Here is a 24,491-nt window from a genome sequence, read left to right as displayed (position 1 = left end):
CACCCTGAGTGGCACTCTCACTGGCAAGCTCGGGAAACAGAAATAAGTGTTGCCTTCTTTTTTCATTTCACTTTTGATATTGGCCCGGAGCTGATGTACAATCTCGTGTAAAGTTTCACATGTGTTAAAATTCAAGTCAGCACCAGAGTTGTCTAAGTTATGCAATCAGGGGTTGTTTTTTTTCATTAAATGATTTTTCACTTGTGCTTGTGCTTGTCAAACAAATAAAGTGAGACCTGCATACAGTATTTCTATGCTTTTGACTCAGTTGAAGCGATCAGGCTCCTGCAAATTTGCAAGAACACGTGACAAATGAGCTCATTTAAATACATTTGAACCCTTTCAAGCACCAATAATGATAACTAGTAACGTGATAACATGATAAGCTGTCCACTGTAGTAACCGCTGTCCCTGAAAGGGTTAAAAATGAATGATCTTGACTGAAAACACTACTGAGTGGTTTGTCCCAAGATGCTTTATTGTGACATTATTTCAGCAGTAAGGCGCATTATATCCTAACATTAGATAATAAATTGTGATTTTTTCCCCCCACTTGGTTTCTATTACCGCTGCTAAAAAAAATATCCCTAAAGTTGTTGTGGTTGTTCGGATTTTCACAACAATTGTGTAAGACTTCATTGAAGCGACTTAAAATAGCATACAGGGGGGGGCTGCCTAAGCACCCGGTGAGTGCCACCCCCTCAGTTAGCATGCTGCTGTTTTGTTACCTTGTCCTCCAGCAGGGGGGTCCGACCCTCCCCAGGCACCTCACAAACAAACCCTGACTTTTAAGCATACACACAAGCCTGATTATTTTCTCCTTAGCCGCGGGAGGTTAACGACATGCTGACGACCCCCGCCTTGACCAACCCTTTCACCAACACACATTAGTCGAGCTGCAGCCGTAAGTCAAATGTTACATTTCATCAGAGTTCCAGACACCGTTTGGTAACTTAGAGGTGCAATTCATCATCTACATTTGGCCAATTTGTCAGATTTTGACCTGAATTTTCAGGGAAAAAAAATTCCCATAAAGTCACCCTCTGAGGTTTGACCTCATCGGACGTCATGAGATCGCAGATCAGCGACCATCAACACATTTCGTCTGTGATGGTGTTTCTTTTTCTTTTGGTGTTCTTTGCAACACCTATTTCAAAAAGGAGTAGCATCAACAAAGAGTGCTAAAAAAAATGTGAAAAGAAAAAAATATAGAACATCCGCCGGAAGGCTCCCAGAAAATAAGTGCAACTGCTGACATTCAGGGCAGGAGCGAAGCAATCATTTCAGAGGTGAGAAGGTCAAATTTTTCTGGAATAAGCCGACTTTTATGAGCAAATGCTCTCCATATAGGCCAAAGTGGCCAAGTCTGGTTGAGGTAAAACACAACGACCCTAAAAGCATCAGTCGCAAAATGTGTCAATGTCCAGTTGCAATACTGAACACAAACATTCAGCAAAGCATCATCAGCAAATTAAAATTTGAAAAACAAAGTGAAAATGCTTTGAACCATTTAAAAAAATGTTTCAGCCTCTCACTACTTTGGGAATTCAATAGTTCTTTGAAAACAGACTATTATTATATGAAAATCCGAAAAAAAAAATATGTGTAACGCAGTCAGCACAAAATGTGAGCAGTTTTTAGCATTAAAATAGCCAACAAGCAAGCTACATGTTGTAGGTTACTTATCTATATTAGTCTTAGCAACGGGGCTCTGATTCACACTGTTCCCATAAGTCCCCCCCCCCCCCCAAAAAAAAGACAAACATAGCCACATCACAGAATCCAATTTTCTCTTGAAGACACATAAAATGCTTAACTTTTGATCCCAACGAGCAGTCTGTCATGATAATAAAAACAAGAAAGATGGACTCACTCCACATTGTCCGTTTATTTTTACTCAAATTACATCGGAAAAATCTGTGCAATGTTTTTTTTTTTTCTTACAGGCTGGTTTGTGCAACATTTTTTATGCTCGAGCACTCGAGTCTTTGACGAGAGAGCCCAAAGTGTCAAAAGCAGTTTTAGTCTCTTCTTGCTTACTGTACCTGCTGCAATCCAAAGCTTTTTGACTACTTTCAGATATATATATATTTTTTGGTATGATAAGAGCCTTTAGGATTCGTCTTCGCAAATCTGTATGTTCACGCAACACAAGAGTATACTAATAAATAAAGAAAATAAATGCGTGCGGCCTGATGACTCCTGCTCGACTATTTATAGAACCGTTACCTTTTGCCAACCAACACTCCATGCGACCGTTTTGGTCACATCACAGTTGACGCTCGTTTAGAGCAAATACTAAAGGTAAAACGTAGAAGAGCACAATTTAGCTGAGCAATTGATAGTAATGTACAAGGTGTGGCTGCCGGCATCAACAAAAAAGAAGGCAGCAAACTGGATATCGTATTAGTAGCAATCTCAGAGCAGTCGCAGTCAGATCGAATGTATAAATTGGTTTAAGTAACCGTGTGAGTAGCTTAAATACCATCTCCCTATTAGACAGCTATTAATTGCATATTTGTTGTTGTTGTGATATATGGGATGCCTTTAGGGTCCTTTGTAGGGAAGAAGTCAACAGGAAAAGTTGAGGTTGGCAGTGGCCTCCGTGATGCCGTTTGCATCGTCATCTCTGGATTATACGCCAAATATTACATCCGGGAAGCAGTAAGATGGCTCGGGTCACCTTAAATGATCCTCACTTGCGATCCGACAGTGTTGGAATTTTTTGGACACTTGAATGAACTATTTTACTTCTCTCGTGTTATTTAGGGTGGCCCGGTGGTCGAGTGGTTAGAACATCGACTTCACAGTGCAGAGGTACCGGGTTCAATTCCAGCTCCGGCCTTCCTGTGTGGAGTTTGCATGTTTTCTCCGGGTCCTCCGGTTTCCCCCCACATTCCAAAAAACATGCATGGTAGGCTGACACTCCAAATTGTCCCTAGGTATGAGTGTGAGCGTAAATGGTTGTTCGTTTCTGTGTGCCCTGCGATTGGCTGGCAACCTGTTCAGGGTGTCCCCCGCCTACTGCCCAAAGACAGCTGGAATAGGCTTCAGCACCCCCCGCAACCCTGGTGAGGATAAAGCGGTTCGGAAAATGAATGAAAAGTGTTATTTAAACATACTGACTGCAAATGGACATCTTTACTCCCGAGGCAATCATATCCAATTTGGACTGCGTGAAAAGAGTCATGTTCTATTTCAGAGTTGGTCAAGTGAGCCCCCTTCTCTGCCCCCACCCCCTTTGCCATCATAGAAGCCCACACCTAGAGATGAGTAGGCCCAGATTTGGGCAAAGGAGGGAGTAAGGTATGTCGTGAAAGAATCTGCTGTGAGCCAAAGAGGAGATTAAACGGCAGCTAACCATAAATCGTCCAGTCTCTCGCCTCGCCTCTGCGCTCCCTTCCACCTCACTGCTGTCCTGAGGCGGAGTACAAGAAGGGAGGGCCCGGGTAGCCGGTGGCGCAGCGGTGGCTGAGCCATCTTGTCATCATAGCAGGACAAGCACATTCAAGCATGTCCTGTGTTCCCTCCCATCTTATTCCAGACAGTCCACTGAAAGCCACCGTCACACACCCCCTTTGCTGGAGAAGTGCTCTCCGCTGGTGTCTTTTCTTTTAAAAGGGCAGAGATGAGTCTCCAGCTCTGCAGTCTTTCCATGCGTCCAAATTAATTTGCGTCTGGGCAGCAACACAAGCAGCACGGGGCTATTTGATGAGAGTGTAGGCCAATGACATGCACTGGCAGCCATGCCTTGATCTCTTGCTTTCGTTCCATGTCACTTTCCACCTCGTCTTGCTGCCACACTCATCCACATGGGTGGCACACAAAATACACACACTGTCTGTGAGCGGGGCAAGAATCGAGTTAGATTTCAAATCAGTGCTCGAGTCGCACCCCCCCCCCCACACACACACACACACACACATTTTTGCATGTATCAAACCCTCCTCTTTGATGCACACCAAACCATTCTACCCAGAAATACAATAACATTGTCCTCATATCGACTAAAATGAAGAAGCACTCCATGGAGCAATCTGTCCAAATCCCCTCTGCTAATTTTGGGATCAATAACTCTTCCGTTTCATAATCACAAACACAGTAAGGACATCTCCAAAACAGCATTCCTTTAGTTTGATAAATGGATGTCAAAGTAAACTTCACGCCATTCGAGACGCGATTGAAGTGGTGATCCAAAAAGGAGAGCACGGTTAATGCCTAATTAGCATCCCTAAATAATAAAGCAACCCGGGCTAATAATTATTGCATGTCGCCATTCTACCGGTTGCGCTGACAATTAACCTTTCTCAACTGGTGAGTCGCAATTGGAGTAAATCCCGTTATCAGCAAATATAACACATGGCGCGCAGGCACCAACATGCACGTTTTAAAAGAGCACTCAAGGAAATCCGGGCAGTGTTTACAGTCGGGGAGCAGAACAAGAAAACAAACAGCAGATATCCACTTTCGGGTAAACAGCAGCGCGCCACTTACAGAGTCTTCCCAGTGGCTTAGAGTGGGCGTGGAGTCAACTTTAGGTGGCTGCTGTGAATGTCGTTGAACTACTTGTGTTTACGCAAGCTTAATGTTGCACTGACAAGGTCTCTTTAAACACAGAAGCAATGTATCGGGTCAATTCTCTTCCCTCAAGGTTTAACTTTAAACATGCAAAACAAACGGAAGGATGGTTTTTAGTGCCTATAAATAAAAAAAAAGAGAGTGGTGGGAGGATACAACGTCAACAATCAACCAACAGAATTTACATTTCAGAATTTTACCAAAATGTTGAGAGACAAAAACATTTTCAAGCAGCACAAAAATCCTCAGGTCAAACTGTCAACCAGCATGATGTCACACAGGACAAGCTTATGTTGCTTTTTCTTTGGCTTTTTCTGGGCAAGGATGGCATGAGAAAAAGTGAGATAACAGAACTCCCGATAGGATAATTTAAAATGTCAAAAGGATTTTGTGCCTTCCGTTTTTTTTTTTGGGGGGGGGGTGGTTCTGTGGGAAATGCTCGAAATGGCTCTTTGAGTATTTATGGTTGCCCACCCCTGGTCTAATATAATAACTAACGCTCCCGCTTCTATTTATTAAAAGTCAAAGTTTAGCTAATTTTGACACTTGCACAACAAAAACTTTTCAAACATTGTTTCTAAAGTTAAAAAGTTGACTGTTTGGATTGATTGATTTCATTTTTTTATCATTCTATTTGATAAAAAGTGTGTTTAAGCATCAGAGGTCTGCTACTTAGCGAACACGTCATGAAGGTGAAGGGATTGAGAAGTCCCTCAAAATGTCCTCCATCAGTCCCACTTTGGCAGCACCTGGCATGCCGCCCACTCACATTGCCATGCCACTGTTGCCATGGCGATGTGTGGACCTGCACAGCCCCCGAAGGCTGAATGGCCTGGTAGCGAGGCGGGGGTTATCATCAGCGACAGACAACGCCGGGCGTCCATCCAGAGGCCTCGGTGCTGGAGGAGGGAACCCAGCCCTTGGAGTGGGGGATGGTAGCGGCGGCGGGGGGTCGTATGGAGTCTCTGAGAGGGTCCCCGGTAATGTCGAGCTCCTGGCCGGTCCACTGGGGGTCGGCCGCCCAACTCTCGTAAACTCGGGCCAGACGGCCTTGTCTGGGCTGGGAGGGGGGCCCGGGCTGGACGGTGGCCCAGCACGGTGACTGCCTGTCTAAGCAGGCGCTGGGCCACGCTGCCTCTCCTCCCTGGGCTCGTGCCCCTGTACTTGGATTTCAAAGGGAACCCAAATAGCACTCCAACAGTTTTTTTTCTGTCTCAGCCATGGACACACACTCCCTCTCGTTCGATGCCATTCCCACCACTACTGCCTCACATTTGGGAAGAGAAGGGGGGTGTTGTGCTGCTACACTGCACCCATCTGCCCCATGTCTTTGCATGCTGTGGACCATGATGCTGTAGCATGGCTCTCTGGACCACCAAAAAAAAACAAAAAAAAACGTTGGCAATGGCACCGGGGACCCCTCCGTTTGCGCTCTCCCTGTCCACCACATGTACACTCTGATGCACACCATCTGATTTAAAATGTACTTACACAGAAACTAGTGCATGTGATCATGCTCGCGTAATGGAGACAGATGGTGGTTGATGCACACTTGAGTGAGTTCCATTGAAACTAACCATGCACAATATTTGGTGCATTCTGTTCGAGAGGGGCTGACTTGAAGTCACAAAGGTCCCAGCAGTCAGATGTGGTGCCACCGTGTCTGCATGTATGACAAGCAGCTCACTTAGCACCGTCCGCAAGTGAAATGACGCTGACAGGATGAGCTTCCATTGGCCAAGATCTCTTCTTCTGTGTGTAGGATGCTCGTCGCTGGCCGCATGGCGCTTCGCTGGCAGGTCTTCCGCAAACATTCCTCCCCTCCCGATCGTGTCATTCCCGCAGCCGGCCTCCCTGCCCAGGAAAGTGAGGGGCTTCTGGACGGTTGGGGTGGCCCACCACCGCCACTAAGCTGGTCCCGAGCTCTGTGCTTTTACAAGTCCAGCCCCCCAACAAATTCCAGAAGCCGCTGACGAGTCCCCCCAGCAACCAGGAGGGAGGTAAAGAAGGAGAAGGAGGAGGAGAAGGAGGAGAGGAGGGGAGGAGGATTAGAGGTGGGCTGCATTGTATTGTGGCTGTCTGATAGAAAACAAACACGTTCAAATGTAAATACAACAGCACTGCTCTCATTTTGTCTTTTTTTTTAACATTGTTGTGTGACTGCTTGTCTTTCGGCATTCACACATAGCATGATTGCGTGAATACGGAAATCACACAAAATATCATCTTCTGCCTCCAGTACACTTCATTTGATCGCTATACCTGTGCTGGCTTAACAACTTACACAAATGAATGCTGAGAATGAAGTATGTTTTATGAAAGCTGCTGTACATCGGAAGACTGGTAACACATTTTTTTAAAAGTCCAAAGATACTTTTTGTTAAACTACTTATAAAACAAAACTCTTCTTTTCTTGTTGTGGTTTCTAGAGTAAGTGAATGCTGAAAAGCAAACCTTCATTCTCATGCTGCACTATCTAAGTAGAAGGACTACAAATACAAAACTCTGTTTTCTTGTCATTTCTCAAACTTTCATTCCTTTTATAGACTAAAAATGCCCTTCTCTTATTTGTTATGTATTTTTACAAACTTCGATAACCAGGTACGGGGTTTGCAAGATATTTTGGATTTGAAATGAACAGGGTGTCCTTTTTGCAACCTATTTTCATTGATCAGAAATAACTGTGAACTATTTGAAAAGCCGCGTTTTCTCATTCATTTCAAAAAAAAATTCAATATGTAAATGAAATTTGCTTTATTGCGTCTCTGTTCTCCTTCATTGAATATGGGCAGCTTGGGGACACTGTCTCTTCATTGTGTTGGTTATGCAGGCAAGAATTCTGCCGGGTTCGGCACATTTCGCGAAGGATGGCTTCATCAAACGTAAGCTTTCACACAAACACATATTGACACATTGGTCAGTCCTATCCGGTGGCTGCGATCAATCACGGCTCAGTTTGTGAACGTTACCTGACCAATCTCAGAAAAGAACTGAGTCGTGATTGGTGGTTTCCTGAGCCCTGCGCAACCGTGATGTCATTTTCAGTCAACAGCAAGCGGCAAAATGGCCGCCCTCTGAGATGGATAAAAACAGGTCGATTTTGCAGCCTAATTCTTCTTCCACAAACGCAATATTCATAATAATGCCGTGTTTAGACTAATGGGGGCGCGTATTCTTGTAAATAAATGTTTTGACTCAATTTCCTGAGTTACCCCCCTCAACTCAAATCATTTGACTTTCAGACATTCAGCTCTGTTAACATATTTTCACAATCACACACATTTTTCGAGGGACACGATAAGAATGGTCACTTTCTTCATCATGGCTTGACTTCAGTCTCTCTTCAAAGAAAAAGCAAAATTTCTCCTCTTGATTCTCTCAACATCATCCGATAAATATTTCTCTCAAGCCGAAGCTGCTGGAGGACAACTCAAGCAGCAGTAAGACAGGAGCAGTCAGGCCCCTTCCCCGCCCTCCTCCGTTCCCTCCCCTCATCCCACAACCCGAGCCCATCGCTCTGTTTACTCTCCTAATTACAGGGGAGGGGCCGGCTGACAGGCGAGCCATCACAGATTCCCCACAGGCCCGAGGCTGGGAAAACACCCGCCGCTGTCTCCCAAAAAGCGCCGACGATGTCCAACTGTCACGGAGGAGCCTTCGCTGGTGAAGGCCAGAGAGGGCCCAAAGAGAGATATTAAAGCGTGGGGAGGAATTGGCACTGTTGGCACTAACAGGGGGTACACTTGAGAAGTCCAATTGGAAAGCTGGGGGCATCGCCAAAGTGTCATTCAAAGCAAAGTGGGCTTTGGACAGGCAAACACAAGACACGCACACGCACTGTTTCAGCGCTGAACTGGTGTAAAAGTACTGAAGCCATCAAACCACTGATTAGTTATTTTATTTCTTTACAAACATAATGATGTACTCTGAGTGATACATATGGCTGATGTGTTCATTGCTCCTGTTGTGGTTCGCGATTGAACTGCGTTCAGATATTTTCACAACCTAATTGAGCTGCAAGAGAAGGGTACATTTCAGCGACAGCTAAAAATACTAGAAAAAAAAACTTTTCTTCTTTTTTGTCCAACTACAATATTGTGTTGTTACATTAACACTTCTCTGATACTGCCGGTACAAAATGAAAAGTCATTGGTGGGTGGAAAAATTTCCTCTAGCTCTCGCTTCGGTTTTCACACGTCAACCTATTGAAGTCTAATGAGTCTAAGGGGGCTATAAATTTTTTTAAAGGTCATCAGTTATATTCAAAACTAATTAAGATTCATCAAAAAAACAGTTCCAACAACTTTAGATTCGATGGAGTACTCCTGAGGAGGTTTTAGCTACAACATTAGCTAGTGTAGTTCTGGTGATTTCTAGCAAGAAGAAGCAAAAAGGAGCCTTCTTGTCAAATGAAAGGGGTGGGGCCAGGGAGGTCAAATCTGAAATAATCGCACAATTTGTAATAGGTCACTTTTATTGAACACCTTATAGCAATTAATCAAGTCTTAACAAAGTCATACCAAGCTAATTGAAAAACGACAAAGAACAAGGATGGATTTATTGTAAAATGGTATCTCTTCTGAAGGATTCACTAACAAAGGTAAAATGCTTAAACTGGTAAAACGTAGTGCATATATATGTGTGTGTGTGTGTGTGTGTGTGTGTGTGTGTGTGTGTGTGTGTGTGTGTGTGTGTGTGTGTTTACATATACACACCACTTGCTTTTCCAGTGTACTAAATATACTTTTCTCCCCTTCATAAGGAGGGATGAATTGCTCGGTTCAGGGTGATTGTAAATTTCCCCAGTGTGGGACAAATAAAGGATATCTTATCTTCTAAATATATATTTTTTGCATGAAATAAAAGAATAAAGGAAAATGCTAAATGATGGGTCACTTTTATTGAACCGTAGAAGTGTACATGTAGCGCTCCCTTCCAGGGAGGTCTAATCCACTGTGGGTTATAAGAGAGGGAGGTCAAAATGAATCCCAGTGGAGGCCAACATACTGACCCTATCACATATTCAGGTCAGATAAACAAAACAGTGCAACGGAAGGTTAAATCGGGAAGAGTTTCCTCTTCAGGAGCTCTCCATCACCTCACAGCCCCCCACCACTCAAGGAAAAAAAAAACATTTGATGAATCATGAATACTCACACTAGTGCAAGCGCTGTGACCATTCTCCCAAAAATACATTATGATGGGGATTAAACATGAAATCTCACAATGTAACGTTTTCAAATGTGTTATGAATGCTTTCCAGAATCCAATTCAAATCCCAGGTTGCCAAATAAGCCTGAACAAATCCCCCCACTTTGACTTCCTCTTCCTTTGAAGACTCCACAGGTCCGGTCTGCAGGGCAGCTTTTAGCACGCCGTGCACACACCTCCACGTGCACGCGGGAAGCCTACAGAGGCGAGGTGCAATTGAAGCCTGCGTTTGCAAACACATTTCCACTCACTGCATAACACAAACACACTCGGATGCACCAATACCAGTATGCTACATCAATACTCAAACTTTTAAAAACTCTCCAATTCTATGACATTCGATACCAGCCTGTCACATACGTGCTATACTATTTTGTCTTTCATGGGCGTGGTGTATGCAGTTTGACGGATCACTCACTGTTCTTCAAAAAGAGTTTTTAACATAAGAATTTATGTCGCTCCTGTTGACCTTTATTGTAAAACTAAACAAATAATAAATATATGAATAGCAAAACTGAGAATCAAACGCCGAGGCAATCATCAAAATAAAAGTGGTAAGATTAGAAGAACCATCAAGATGGTCCCCAAAAACTTCGCTGGGCTCACGCTAGCTACCGTGAGTAGTCAGAGGTCGAGGGAAAATCGGAAATTTTTGCAGACGCCGCTAGCTAGCAATAGCTTTGGCCATTAGTGTACCTAAACACGTTGTGGAGTCGTTCGTTGGGCAGTAATCATCGCCCTCGTGGCAGCGAAGAAGCTACATTTCTGACAAGTGTCTTACTTACAAAGGGTTGCTGTGAAAAAATGGAAAAGCCAAGCTAAATGCTAACCCTTGACACTGCGAGCGCGTTTACCGCAGCAATTTATTCTGCATTCGAGGAAGGTTGAAAATCAGAATTAATCCCACTCGGATTCCGCCAAGTCTGACCCCAAAGCATTCCAGGCGAATGTAAACAACAAAGATGGCTGATTCCGATAAATTCAATGTTGTTGTGATTCATCACATCACGCATCTTCAGAAAATATGCTGCAAATTGAGAAACGACATTTGACACACATAACAGTCAAGACATGTTGGCATTAAAAGTTTGCGAAGATTACCATGATCACTGTTTGAATTATAACACACTGTCAACAATTCAAATACTTATAAGACGAATTCATTTTCAAAGGGTAGTTCAGTGGGCCATGTCTTTACCGTTATTCATCATATTCATTGAAGATGAAGCATATGCTTCCCTGGCAAATCGATTTTTGAGTGTTCTACGAAAAAAACGCAACTTGACTTATTAGTGATTGACTAATTATATACTCACTTTATTTATTCACAGAGCACTTTAATAAAAAACCCAAATGTAACAAATATCTGTAGGCCCTATATCATAAAGATCAAACATAAAATATAAAACATTAAAATCAAAATACCAGTAATCAAGTGCAATATTTGAGTGGAATTTAGGCCATGTTCAATGAAAGTTTGTGTCTTGGAACAACATTTTATCACAATGAAATTTCAATTTCATCCAAATGTCCAAACATGGAGCAAATTATCTGCATACTGTGAATCAAAGAGATATTACTCGTTGTCTTGTACTGGGATTGGGTTCATTCTGACACACCTCAATTGATGCACTGAGTAAGACTGTCAAGTTAGAGTTCACTTTCTGTCTTTGCGAGTGGACCTCTTCTCCTTCAGTCAACCTTGACTTGGCCTTGTGTGCCCCCCCCCCTTCCTCCCTTCTTGCCTCCTCCGTGATGATGAGAGATGACAGTGAATTTAATTGCATCCGTTTGTTTGTTGGCGAACTCCTGCGCAAACACAACACAACAACAATTACAGCTCTAATTAAAAGGCGTGAACTTGGCAAACACACACACACACACACACACACACACACACACACACACACACACATATTCGCAGTCATGGCCTTGTGGGGGCCACATTTGCTCTGTGTGGAAAATGCAGGACAAAATAGGAACAGTAGAATCCCAAATATGTGTGACAACTGTAAACATGTAAACAAGCTCTACTACTTGTATTTCTTTGCAACATGTGTGTTTATGTGTGTACTATATATATATATATATATATCATGGAATATTGTGGCAACGCCAGAGCACAGGATGAGTTTGATTCCTCATTTGAAAAGTGAAATGTGGCTATAAATACAATTGAGTTGAGTTGAGTTGGTTGGTTTTCCTCTTGTGTTGTGATGACCTTCATGCTACTTTATAATTAATAAGGACAATGTGTGTGACTGCTCGTCCATTTTGGATACATTCAGTGCACCTTCATCGCAAAGGTGGATTACTGTACTTATTGAGCCTCGCGGAGTAATTAAAATACAGCTTGTGACGATCCTCTGTGGGCTCCAATCCCCCCTCTTCCAAGCACAGTTGCTGATCCAATAGGCTTCACTTAGCTGCACGATTCAGAGAAAAATAAATGTTTTGCATCCAAACTGAACCGATTCTGTTGCTACTTTTCTCTGATCGTGTATTTTTGAAGAACAAGAAAAACTTGTTTAAAAACGGCGCAAAAAAGAAAATATACTGTCAAAAAAAGGGAACTGCAGGGTTTTCTTTTTTCTTCTTTTTTCAGCTCAAAATAAATTCTTCAAGCATGCAGATATGAAACAAGAAGAAAAGATGTACAGTATAAGTGGTAAATACGCATGCCTGTGTGTGTGCGTGTGTGTGTGTGGGGGGGGGGGGTCTGCCAGTATGTAAATTCCAACCAGTTTGTCTTCCATTTGCTCTCCTTAATTATTTATGATACATATGTTTATTCTATCATGTCTTTTTTTGGGTATACTGGCAATAATATGCATAGCCTTATTAATTCGCCCAAACCTTCCAAGTGCCACCCCTGAGCCCCTTCCTAGTCCCTCGTGCATGGCTATCAAAGTAGGTGCAGTGAGTGAGACAAAGTGAGAAAGGAATCACAGGTTGGAGGAGGCCCTGCCTGCTTTAATGCACAGCCTCAGGTGGAGTGGAGCAGAGGCGGAGATAAAAGGCGGGAGTCGGTGCATGGGAGCGCTTGCAGCCCGCCGGGGGCGCTTAACTCCTTGTGCCTTTAAACGTCCTTTTAACACGCACGCTCCCCGCGGACGGCCCGCTTTTAGCGGCCCATCAATTATTGAGCTCTATACTTCGACGGCGAGATAACTGGCGCACAGACCCGCTCGTTTGCTCATTTTACACGCAGCATTGCTGCTGCTCTGCAACATTTATTAATAGAACGCGCCGGGAGATCTTTAGTAAATCAACCCGGCGTGGCTGGAAAAATATAACGGATGATGGCGAAGATGAAAAGAGGGTCCAATGTGCATTTTTGGCACGAGTGGCACTGGTCCCGAAGCATAATTCCATCAAACTTTCAATAAATGTAAGGTTAAAAAGTAAATAATAGTAATGTTGTTTTTCTAAAATGTCAAAAATACAATATTTTTTTCAGGTAGTATTTAAAATAAATGGGGGGGCGGATTGTAATAGTTGAAAGAAAAAAAAACAACATTTAAAGATTGCGCAGAATATTATAAACACAATTAATTTCCTCAAATGGATTTCCTAAAATGTTAATGTACATTAAAAACAATAAGGCTTGTCGCATACAATTTTTGATGTTACATTTAAAATAATGTCAATGTATAACAACGTATATTCTATTTTATATCAAAAATGTTTTTTTTTAATCATCCAGACGATGCAATGTGTCAGTACCTGTGCTGCCGCTGCGTCCCGAGAAGAAATAACAAATAAATCCCTCTGCTCAGGTGAGCGTTGACGGCTGAAAGAAATCCAACTTTGCGGGGGGGAGAAAAGCTCTTCGGCTGCGTGCGTAGAAATCTTCGGGGATAGCGAGCGCCTGATGACACTTTGGTGCAGGCCTTGCTTGCACGCCGAGACCTTGAAAAGGCTCCACCGTGTGTTCAAAGCTCTCCAATAATCAATATTCAAAAATCTTACGCATTTGTGTGTGTGTGTGTGTGTGTGTGTGTGTGTGTGTGTGTGTGTGTGTGTGTGTGTGTGTGTGTGTGTTCCACATAGGACCATAAAGCAACGAAAACCACACGTCGAGCGCCAGTGTTTTTGCAATTCTTCAAGCAAAAATGGCGCATACTTTAAAAGCACAAAATACCACGTTTGCAACTGCAAATGATTGCCGATGAGACCGAATTGTTTTACCTTGCAGCTCGGCTTGCCATGTGAACATCTTCATCCTCCTCCTCCTCTTCTTCACTGAGCTCTTGTTTGTGTGCGCATGTGGGCACAGGCCTGCTCAATAGTGACACACTAACTGCTCTGCGGATGAAAGGACGCTTTTTTTAAGGAATAAGTCTCTAAATCCTCTTCTTTTTTTTTTCTGCCTTCATGCGACACGTCGCGGGAATGTGATAGGAAGGCGTCTCTCGATTTCTTTTTTAACTCTTTCTCTTCTTTTACAGAGGCACATCCATTGCGTTCATTTATTGTTGGAACGATATAATATTGCGTGATTGTCTTACGTGTTTGTGTAACTCATCTTAGTGAAAATGACATTTAAAAAAAAGAAGTCAGAGTGTGGCAGTGTAACATTTTCTTTTGATTGTCTTCATTTTTTTAATGCATAGAATTGGACGGAAATGTGATTTGTAGTTTTAAACTCCACTTGTTACAGCCGACGTGAAAGATTCTCTCGCGGGGCCATTGGATGAGGACAGCGGGGCCCAAAAAAAAGTATCTGGGGTGGGAGGGGGAATATTCTCCCTCCCCACCCACCACCACCACCAGTGTGTGTGTGGGAGCTGAGTTCCTATTGGCTGCCTCTTTGTACAAAGTCCAACTCCAAGCACTTCACTCCCAACACACCAACAAATCCTATGCTGCCTCCTCCTCCTCTTCCTCCTCCTCCATCATCCTCATCCTCATCCTCCTCATCATCATCGTCATCATCATTTCGCTGCTGCAGCACTGCTTCAAAACCCAGCGCAGACGCTCCACGTTGAAGTTTGTGTTCTGAAACTGCGGATTCTGCTTCTTTTTTGCCCCCCTTTTTTCCCTTGTGGTATCTTTTTTCGATATTGACGCAGGACGCCGTTGCCCTCACTTGACTTTCCGCACTCGTTCAAGACACACAAAAGACGTCTGCACTCTCCAGGACCAAGGTGGGTTCACTTTCCCCCCCTACTCACTAAGGATTCGTTTTAGATCGACCGTTCGTTGAAATTCGAAGGTGGGCTCGTCTTCAATATGCCCTGCAAAGCAAAGACATAGGCCACAGACACGAAAACACAAAACAACTAGAAAACAAGTTTGGTTTTTTTTCAAGGGGCGGGTCGTAGTATGAGTAAAATCATGTAAAATAAAATAATTCGGAGGCACTAGACGAAACAAAAGAAGTAACGCTATTTTGGCTCATATCGGAAAAAAATTTAAATCAAGAGTGATGTATTCTGATGAGGACTCGATGTAAAACAAACATTTAAGAGAAGAAAAGTCTATTTTTCAGGCGGACGTATTCTTCATTCATTTAAAATTGTCCGCTTAAAAATGTAAATCAAACTGTGCGTTATGCGTTCTCTGACAATTTGATCAGAAATGATCAATTTTTAGGCCTCTCGTATTGCATTATTTAATTGGACGGACAGTAAATTAACATCACATTTAACAAACTATTAGCATGAATAATTTAGGCGCCAGAAATGTTTTGAGAATTATAATTTCGGTTGCTGAAATGCCAGAGTATGCGAATGGAATAAACGATAATGATTTTAAAACTCAAACACAAACAAAAATATTCATCTGGAGCGATCGTTGCATATTCTTAAGAAAATTGGAGTGCAATCAACTCCACTCACTTGCCACTTCGATTAGCTCGTTAATTAATCAATAAATTAATCAATTTAAAAGAAGGAGACCTTTGATAATTAAACTCGGTCAGGGATGGGGATGAGGACGATGACGATAATGATTATTGAGCGGCAATGTGCAACTGGTCCACGGGTTTAAACGTGACAGATTGGGACGAGGGGGTTAAAACCGTTAGGAGACGAAAAAATACAATCAAGAGACAAACTAACGAATAAGTGACATTTACATAAGCACATGCAGTTAGTCAGAACTCGGATTCCCTTATTTAAAACAAATATTTGTGATGAAAGTCTAGCGTTAAAAAACATACACGAAGGTTGTGACAATTCATTGAATCATCTCAAATATTTGAATCGACCTAATGACTTGAACAAACGTGCGCATTTATAAACCATTAAAAACAGAGAAATTTGCTTACGGTTCTCTTATTTTTGTGTATTGTAGGCAGGCAATTGTTCCCAAATAAAATGTATGTATTAGTGCAGTGTGTGTGTTTATTTTCCAAACGTAAAATGTCGCCCTTGCGGTTTTCCTTTGTGGTCAGGTGTCAACAGAGAGGAGCGCGTGAGCACTGCACGACAGGACAGCAGGTGCACATCAGGAGCTCCATCCATTTCCAACATTTTCTCCAACTTCAGCCACCAGACAAACATTAGCATGATGTCGTATCTAAAGCAACCACCTTACACAGTCAATGGGCTCAGCTTAACCACTTCCGGAATGGACCTCTTGCATCCATCCGTGGGTTATCCAGGTGAGCGCCAACTTTTCGAATGGATACATGAATGTCCAGTTCTTCCCCAAACAAATATTTCCATTTGAATAAAGACAAACGAATGAGGTTTTATGAATTCAAATTATGTTCGTTCACACCAGCAAGGAATCACAAATACGCAACTAGACGGAAATCGAAGGCCCTGCAAATTGCAGTTCCATGACCTCCGTGTGTTGTTTTATTTCAAAGTATCGTTGAATGTGTTGGAATATTTTTTTTTTCATGCTGTGCATATTTCTCCGGGTGTTACAGCGACGCCAAGGAAGCAGAGAAGAGAGAGGACTACTTTTACGCGCGCGCAGCTCGACGTCTTGGAGGCGTTGTTCGCTAAAACGAGGTATCCGGACATATTCATGCGCGAAGAAGTGGCTCTCAAAATCAATCTACCGGAGTCGCGTGTACAGGTGAGTCGCTCAGCTTCTGCTTTGGTGGAAAACCCCATCTATCCGTTTGGAGGAAAACATGTAGAGCGAGCGAAGAAAATACGAGAAGGGGGAACATGAAATTACAAAAGCAGGAATTTCATATTTTATTCAAAATATGTCAGTCAAGTGACAGTCATAAAAGAAATAATAAGATAAGACACAGTAAAAAAACGGGAAGACAAAATCAAAGATGGATTTCTAGGCGAATGCTGCTTGCTGATTTTTGCCCCCAAAGCTAAATGTGCATGATTTTTTTTGTAAGTGAGTGTTTTACCTGCCCTTTTAATGTTTGTAAATATAGTGTTGTCTTTTTTTCCCCGTTGGTAGCTCAATTTTAAGGAAACGAGTTTTTGAGACATGCAGACTCAAAAACTCGTTTCCTTAAAATTGTAGTGAGTGAAAATGAGCCTTAAAATTAACGTTGAATTCAAGTAAATAGCGTAAATGTGGTGTTTGTTTAAAAGAAGTTAGCCATTCTGATTGTTTTTGGCCTTTTACATGGAATGAGTGTGGCATGATTAACTGTACTTGCGCAACCAATCAGTTGAGAACATCAAGAAAAGCACACATTCAGTTTCAAGGACAAATCATATGAGTTGACCGTGAATGTTTTTTAAAGGAGTGATTTAAAATTTATCACTCGTTTTGTGATTGTACAATTCAAATAAAGATTGCTGTTGCGCCGTAGACAGATGATAATGAAGATAAAAAAAATAGTCACTGCTAATATTTCACATTTTCGGCAATCATCCAAGGCACTGAAAGAAACAGATTGGGGAAATTATTCGAAACAATCAAAAAATACAGTGAACCGTGTTTCCAAACCTTTGAGGTTTGTATTGTATTATTATTATTATTATTATTATTATTATTATTATTATGGTCTATTTGCCATCGAGCGACATCAAATTAATTCGAAACGTTTTTAAATGGCCAACGGAAACATGAAATGTAAATTTTGTAAGCCAATGTGATTTGTGTGTTCGTTTGTGAGTGTGCTTGTGTGTGTGAGTGTGTATGCTTTGCGTGTGCGTGTGCGTGTGCGTGTGCGTGTGCGTGTGTGTGTGTGTGTGTGTGTGTGTGTGTGTGTGTGTAAACCCGTCTCATAAATTGAGAAATGAAGCGTTCTAGTTGACAAATAACTTTGGGGAAAAGCAAATCGAGAAATGTCGGCGTTCCCGAGGGAGACGGAGAACCTTTGCCGCTTTTATTGCAGCGCATATTTGCAATGCTCTCGTCGCAGGTGTGGTTCAAGAACCGGCGAGCCAAGTGTCGCCAGCAGCAACAGCAGCAGCAGAACGGGGGGCAGAACAAGGCGCGGCCGACCAAGAAGAAAAGCTCCCCGAGCCGAGAAGTGAGCTCCGAGAGCGGCGCCAGCGGCCAGTTCACTCCCCCCAGCAGCACCACCACGGCCATCCCGGCCATCTCCAGCAGCACGGCGCCGGTGTCCATCTGGAGCCCGGCCTCCATTTCCCCGCTCTCGGACCCGCTGTCGACGTCGTCGTCGTGCATGCAGCGGTCGTACCCCATGACGTACACGCAGGCCTCGGGCTACGGCCAGGGCTACGCCGGCTCCACGTCCTACTTCGGCGGCATGGACTGCGGCTCTTACCTCACCCCCATGCATCACCAGCTGTCCGGCCCCGGCTCGACCCTGAGTCCGATGAGCACAAATGCGGTGGCGGGCCACCTCAACCAGTCCCCGGCGTCGCTGTCCACGCAAGGCTACGGCACGTCCGGTCTGGGCTTCAACTCCACGGCGGACTGCCTGGATTATAAGGACCAAGCGGCGTCGTGGAAGCTGAACTTCAATGCCGATTGCTTGGATTATAAGGATCAGACCTCCTCGTGGAAATTCCAGGTCCTGTGAACACTCCGTCACAGACACTGCGCGGGCCCTTGTTAAAACGGCTCTCCGGGAGGGGGGCCGCCTCCAACATTTTGGACGTATAACCCTCTCTTAGAGGAGAGGTCTAATTTATTTTAGCACTGGCAAAGAGATTTTCTTTACTTCTACCCCTCACCTGTAGCCCCCAATGTCCCTCATCCATGTCTATCAGTGCGCCCTCCACTTGTGCACCTGTTGAGGACAAGTTCACCACATTTACACACGCAAGGCCAAGGAACGAGAACCCTGGACTCAGAACCTACTTCTTTGTTCCTATGAGGATGCTGCGTGGACATGGATGCACTACTTTATTTAAGAAAAAAGTGTTTATAAAGAATCAATAAGTAGTTTCTAAGAGACAATCAATGTGTGTCTTATATAAATGGTACATGTGTTTTTTTATTTTTATTATTTTTATTTTTATCTGTGCTATAGCCTTCGAAACTGTGATCTGTTGTATTGTATGCAATTTGTGAGCCCCTCCTCGCATCACACTCTCTTCGAACCTCTTTTATTTTCTGGAGGGAGAGCGCAGACGCTAATGATTAAATGAGACTTTTCAAGTGGTAGTAATAATATGAAAGGTTGGACACACATTGTCACGCACTCACACACGTACGCAAAGGCTCCTTTCCACTGGATATCAACATGATTCTGGGTCCGGTACCGGCTCCAAAGATGCTGAGGCCTCCCCGCCGAAAAGACGTGAAAAAGAAGAATAAAAAGCGGACGGTCCCTTGAGCTTTCCTCTTAATAGACGATCTTTGAGTGTATATGAATACGTGCGTGCGTGCGTGTGCGCGCGTGTGCGCGCGCGTGTGTGTGTGTGTGTGTGTGTGTGTGTGTGTGTGTGTGTGTGTGTGTGTGTGTGTGTGTGTGTTTTGAGCGCGCGGAAACATCACTTGGGTTGTATGGCATTTTAATAACGACATTAATAATAAAAAAATCAAATGTAAAATGTATTCACAAGCAAAGTTATGAGTATTAAGTATCTTTAATTGGGAGAGAAAATGTGATTGTTAAACTGCTCAAACCTATATATTTGTTTTGACCTCATTTAAATCAGTTTTAAAAATAACCCAATGGCGTTTAATAACGCTTGAGAAATCTAATAAAATTGAGGCGCATCTTAACGCTTTTATTTCCCCCACTTCCGGAGCTCCAATTTTTGAAAAGTCCTCACAACAAGTGAAGGCCCAGCAGTTTAATCTCACAAAAGATGTTAATCCCAATATTTTCACCTAGCAACAGTGGGTCCCATTCACGGCCCAAACATGTAGTCCACAAGCATTTTGAAATAACACAATGGCTTTCGTCTGAGAATGGTCTTTATGCTCTGAAAATAGCCTGTACGCGTTCAATTCTAATTATACACACACATTTTGTAGTGTCGTTAGATTGTTTTTTTGTTGAAAAAAAAGCTAAATATATTGCACTATCAGTGAAACCTGCAGTGACACCGTTTCCACCAAGATGAGAACTTTTCCCAGTCTTCTGTTCTTGTGACTACGAGTGAGGTGTCAAGATGCTGTCTGATGAAACGGGCGCTTGTGTTTTTCTATACCTGCTATTTAAAACTCACCAACAAAGTCACAGACTATTATGGGATGTGTAATGAGTCGACATGGCTGGCTAATTGTTAGAAGTCCAACATTCAATTAAGTATCCTTGACATTGCCAATAATCTCTCTTTCATTGCAGCCTCCGCTGGAGGAGCGCGCTAATTAAAAGCTTGCTTGAAATAATCGAAGCGTTAAAAAAGACAAGAGCCACTTTGATTTCGCTCCTGGATGCTGGTTAGTGCGCCTGCGCGTCATTTATTTCAAAAATAATAAAAAAAGGGGGGGTGGAAAGATATTTTGAAGGTTGAGCAGTACAGAACTTACATTCAAGCGTAAATGTGTACGTGCAGGTTTTCTCCCTTGTTAGTTAGAAACGAGCGCATGCATGCTTCATTATGGCGACAAACAATAAAACAATTGAATGAGGAGACAATAGCTCGGCTGACAGAGCCGTGAATATTCATGAGAAGAGTCTGCTCGATGGGAACAACTCCTTAACTTTCGGAAAACCCGAAAGAAAGCGGTTCATACTCATAATAAAAGTTCTCTCCTAAATACTTTGCGTAACATTTAAATTCACATATGTGTGGAAGTTAAATTAGAAGTAGCTTTCAGATTTTTAAAAGCACTCCCGTCGGTTGAAAAGCGATTTAGGTCGCGTCATAAAAGCCCAAAAAGTAGCTTCGTCTGCGCACATGGAAACAAAGCGTCCCCAGTTTTGTTATTGTAACCTCGGAGCCTGCAAAGTGCACAAAGTTAGAGGAGAGATTAAAGATGGTCTCCACAGCGCGTCATATACATACAAAGAGTTTAATCAAGACTTTGGCGGCATATGGGCCCAACAGACGCTGCAGTAATCCCCCCCCCCCTCCTCCCTGCTTTGGAGGGAGAGGCGGACTGCAGCGCCCCTTGGTCGCTCGGCCCCCGCTCTGGGTGCTGCCGCCTCGGTCAAAAAGACACCTGAGGACCGCTGCATACATTGGCGTGCAAAAAGGATTAAGAAAAAAAAAAGAGGGGCACACTTTATATATGAGACATGTCTATAAAAACCCAAATTTAAACAGAGGAAATACATGACAAATATTAAGGAGTGTACACAATTATTGGAGTTAATGTAAGTGACATTAAAGTGATACTTCCCAGATGTACACCATTTGCAGCGGTAAAAAGTTCATATTTGGTCATTTGATCACTTCATTATTTTTCATATACATTTAATAACCTTAAAAAGGATTTTAAAAAATAACAACTGGCCGCTATGCTGATTAAACACATCACTAGAGATCTGTCACGAGTATTGGACTGTAACTCCACAATGATATACATACATAGCTTCGCTGAACGGAATGCATCTGTAACGTTAATCCAGGAAGAATTAAACCACACCGTTTCCAGACAATCCTATGAAATGAGTCTATCGAGTGAAATTCCACTTGGAATGTGAAAGATACCGCGCCACGTGGTCTTCTGATGGCAGAAAATACACTTTGGAGAAGCAGTGTATCAGGAAGTGCAGCAGACAGCACCATGTTCGCCGTGTTGTTCGCTCGCTATCTCGCATGGACGACACTGTGATTAATATGTCCTCCTACCTTACCTGCACGAAGATCAGAGCGCTGCTTGGGTCCGGTGTCTCAGCGGCTTAATTCACGACCGGGACTCTGCTCACATTATGGACAGAACGCCAACAACGCCGCCGCCTGTGCTCGACACGGAGCGTTAAGGGTTGAGAGAAAAAAAGATTCTCGCTCGGGCAGTTGAGCTCTTCTCCCGCTTCTTGCTCGTTAAAAACACTCGGCACGGCGTTTGTTTTTAATGTCACCTGCGTGGCATGTCTCCTCTCCAACTGTAAATCACACCTTGTCCTGGAAATGTCCACTGCCACTGTAAAAATTGTGGAAAGACATGCCAGTTTGCACCTTGTTTGATGTTTCTGTTCGACCCCTTGCACATTGTTTTTCTTTGCCTCTTTCTGGTTGTCCTTTGTATACTACACACCTTACGTCTCATTGGACCCATCATGGACGTACTCGTGTGGTGCAAATGTTGCCGTCGAAGTGAAATGCATCAATACAGAGGTGTATTTTTCAGCTTTTATGTGTTTTTCCAAGCTAAACGAATGAATTACTACCAATCAAGCCATACATGTCAAATTAAAGAAGCCTTCCTCTAATGAAACAATAATATGAAAACAACTAAAATCTAAACAACGATAAATATACTTACGATAATCCAGCGGTATCCCCCTTAAAAGTGCTTATCCAGGCTTAGTCGACATTTTCTCCAATTATTGAAGTTGGTGACATCATCAATGACTTTGATAATCTTGTCAAAGATGGCATTAAATGGGTTTTGTAGGGCCTACATAATAGCAGATTTAGATGTTTTTTTACACAAATATAAATGAAGTTGAAAGAGCTTTAAAGTAAGCGTAGTAAAAAGCACGTTATTTTAATTTCTCAGACTGCTCACACAAATCCATGGATTTACACAGATACCCAAGTGATAATGATACGCATAGCTTTAGCCGCAGCTCTGATCAAGTGCACACAACAGGGCCTTGCAACCAACAAAACACGCAAAAAAAAAAAAAAAAAACTAAAGAAAAATCGCAATTGCTTTTCTTCTATCTCGTGAAAGTTCATATTAGGGACGATGTGATACTTTTGATTTTTGCTTTATTCTCACCTAATGTGCCCCCGAAATGGGGCCAAAAGCTTGCATAAGCCTATCAGTTCATTAGCCACTTGATGGCCTATTGAAGTTGTGGAGGCGATTGAGGAGGTTACAGCCTTCCATTACTGAAGCATATTTTGTTAAGCTATTCAGTAAGATCAGGGGGGAAAAAAATCCTCAAACACATAAGAAGATTATCAGATATCAGCATATGTTAAAAAAACACACTCACACACACACACACACACACACACACACACACACATACGCACGCACACAGGCTTATGGGTCAAGTTAAAACAGTTGGTTCAAGCTCACCTTCATGAAATCTCTTTTGGAAATATATCAGTGCTCGTATGCGAACATTGCTTATACATTTTAAACTGTTTGGATCATTCTACAAACTATCATACAAATCTGCTCATGGATAAATGGGAATATTTTTAATTGCATTATTTATCGTCACCCATGGCGATGTCCTGCACAAAGTGGTTGGCGGAGTGAAATGTGGAAGTTGATATTTAATAATTGCACTGAAACGATTAAAACGGATTTAGTTCTTTCAATTATTATTTTTTTTCCATTTCAATCTGGATTTTATAAGCAAAGAACGTTTTTTCTTATTTGTACTCCTCCCACGCAGGATGTGAAGCCACAGTTTGAGTAAACATCATACAATTGTCAGCCATGTTGATTTGAAGTGAAAGCCGGTCCCCTCAAGTCCAATCGTTAATTAAACTACAAAATTTTGTGGACCGATACAGATCGAACGTTTCCGGCTTCAAATGGGATACACAGAAGGTGTATTTCAGCAGTTCACATGAGATTTCAAAGTGGAGTCAACAACATTTTGGGAACTCAAAACTATTCTTGATTATCGATTACCGCAAACGGCTACTGGTTTGATACACAAAAACAAACAACAACAAAAAAGCTCAATTACCTTTAATTAGCTTATATGTTATTAACAGCTCTCAGGCTACTCATGTAGCTTGCGGGCACCATGTAGGTGACCCCCTCCCCCGGCTTTACTGTAAAAGCAATGCTTCGACATTCCGCGTCGACTTTCAAGCGAAACGTGAGGAGGAAAAAAAAGGCGGGAACAGCTGACATTTGACATTTCGTATGGCGCCATGATCAAACGCCACGCTTAATTGCCTCAAACACACTTTGATCACAAATAGCTTAGAAATTCAATGAGTTCACGGTGAACGCCGCCAACTCGGCTCCGTTCGCACCACGGGCTTGCGCAGTACGTCACAAACGGCGAGCAGCACGTCTCAAAAGAAGGAGAGCGCAGCGGCACAATGGAATGCCGTCCTATGGAATTAATCCCTCTCGCCACATCTAGTCGGGAACTCATTCAGCCAGAAGAGGCAAACTATCATGGAAGTAATTCACCATCATAACGCAAGTAAAGGGCGCTTGAATATTTGGTTAGGGATGATGTTTATTTTCAGAGCTGGCCTAAGGCATAACCCAACTAGGTCCTATTAGGACCTCTTGACCGCGAGGTGAAG

At 42.8% G+C, this 24,491-nt stretch overlaps 1 protein-coding gene and 2 long non-coding RNA genes across 3 annotated transcripts; 1 reads left to right on the top strand and 2 right to left on the bottom strand.

The window, feature by feature from the left end:
• Window positions 1-10,989: 10,989 nt before the first annotated feature.
• On the bottom strand, window positions 10,990-14,527 carry LOC109513226 (uncharacterized). Its single transcript, XR_002167683.1, has 2 exons — window positions 13,516-14,527; window positions 10,990-11,598 (listed from the first exon to the last, which is right to left on the bottom strand). It is a non-coding gene; the product is annotated as an uncharacterized LOC109513226 (long non-coding RNA).
• otx2b (orthodenticle homeobox 2b) lies at window positions 14,524-19,474 on the top strand. The gene is made up of 4 exons (XM_019865518.1): window positions 14,524-14,939; window positions 16,190-16,399; window positions 16,673-16,824; window positions 18,089-19,474. The coding sequence occupies exons 2-4, from the start codon at window positions 16,303-16,305 to the stop codon at window positions 18,713-18,715; spliced, it is 876 nt and encodes a 291-aa protein (XP_019721077.1). The 5' UTR covers window positions 14,524-14,939; window positions 16,190-16,302; the 3' UTR covers window positions 18,716-19,474.
• Window positions 19,248-23,987, bottom strand: LOC109513227 (uncharacterized). The gene is made up of 2 exons (XR_002167684.1): window positions 21,893-23,987; window positions 19,248-21,265 (listed from the first exon to the last, which is right to left on the bottom strand). It is a non-coding gene; the product is annotated as an uncharacterized LOC109513227 (long non-coding RNA).
• Window positions 23,988-24,491: the final 504 nt, after the last annotated feature.

The sequence above is a fragment of the Hippocampus comes genome, unplaced genomic scaffold (genome assembly GCF_001891065.2).
Source record: "Hippocampus comes isolate QL1 unplaced genomic scaffold, H_comes_QL1_v1.1 scaffold443, whole genome shotgun sequence".
NCBI lineage: Eukaryota > Metazoa > Chordata > Actinopteri > Syngnathiformes > Syngnathidae > Hippocampus > Hippocampus comes.
The sequence above is the reverse complement of the archived record's forward strand: the minus strand, read 5'-3'. Positions and strand labels throughout refer to the sequence as shown.

Bases quoted from the DNA above. Each gene is read 5' to 3' on its own strand.
- otx2b (XM_019865518.1), top strand. From the start codon at position 16,303: ATGATGTCGTATCTAAAGCAACCACCTTACACAGTCAATGGGCTCAGC. The intron at 16,400-16,672 runs GTGAGCGCCAAC...CGGGTGTTACAG, and splicing joins TCCATCCGTGGGTTATCCAG to CGACGCCAAGGAAGCAGAGA. The intron at 16,825-18,088 runs GTGAGTCGCTCA...CTCTCGTCGCAG, and splicing joins TACCGGAGTCGCGTGTACAG to GTGTGGTTCAAGAACCGGCG.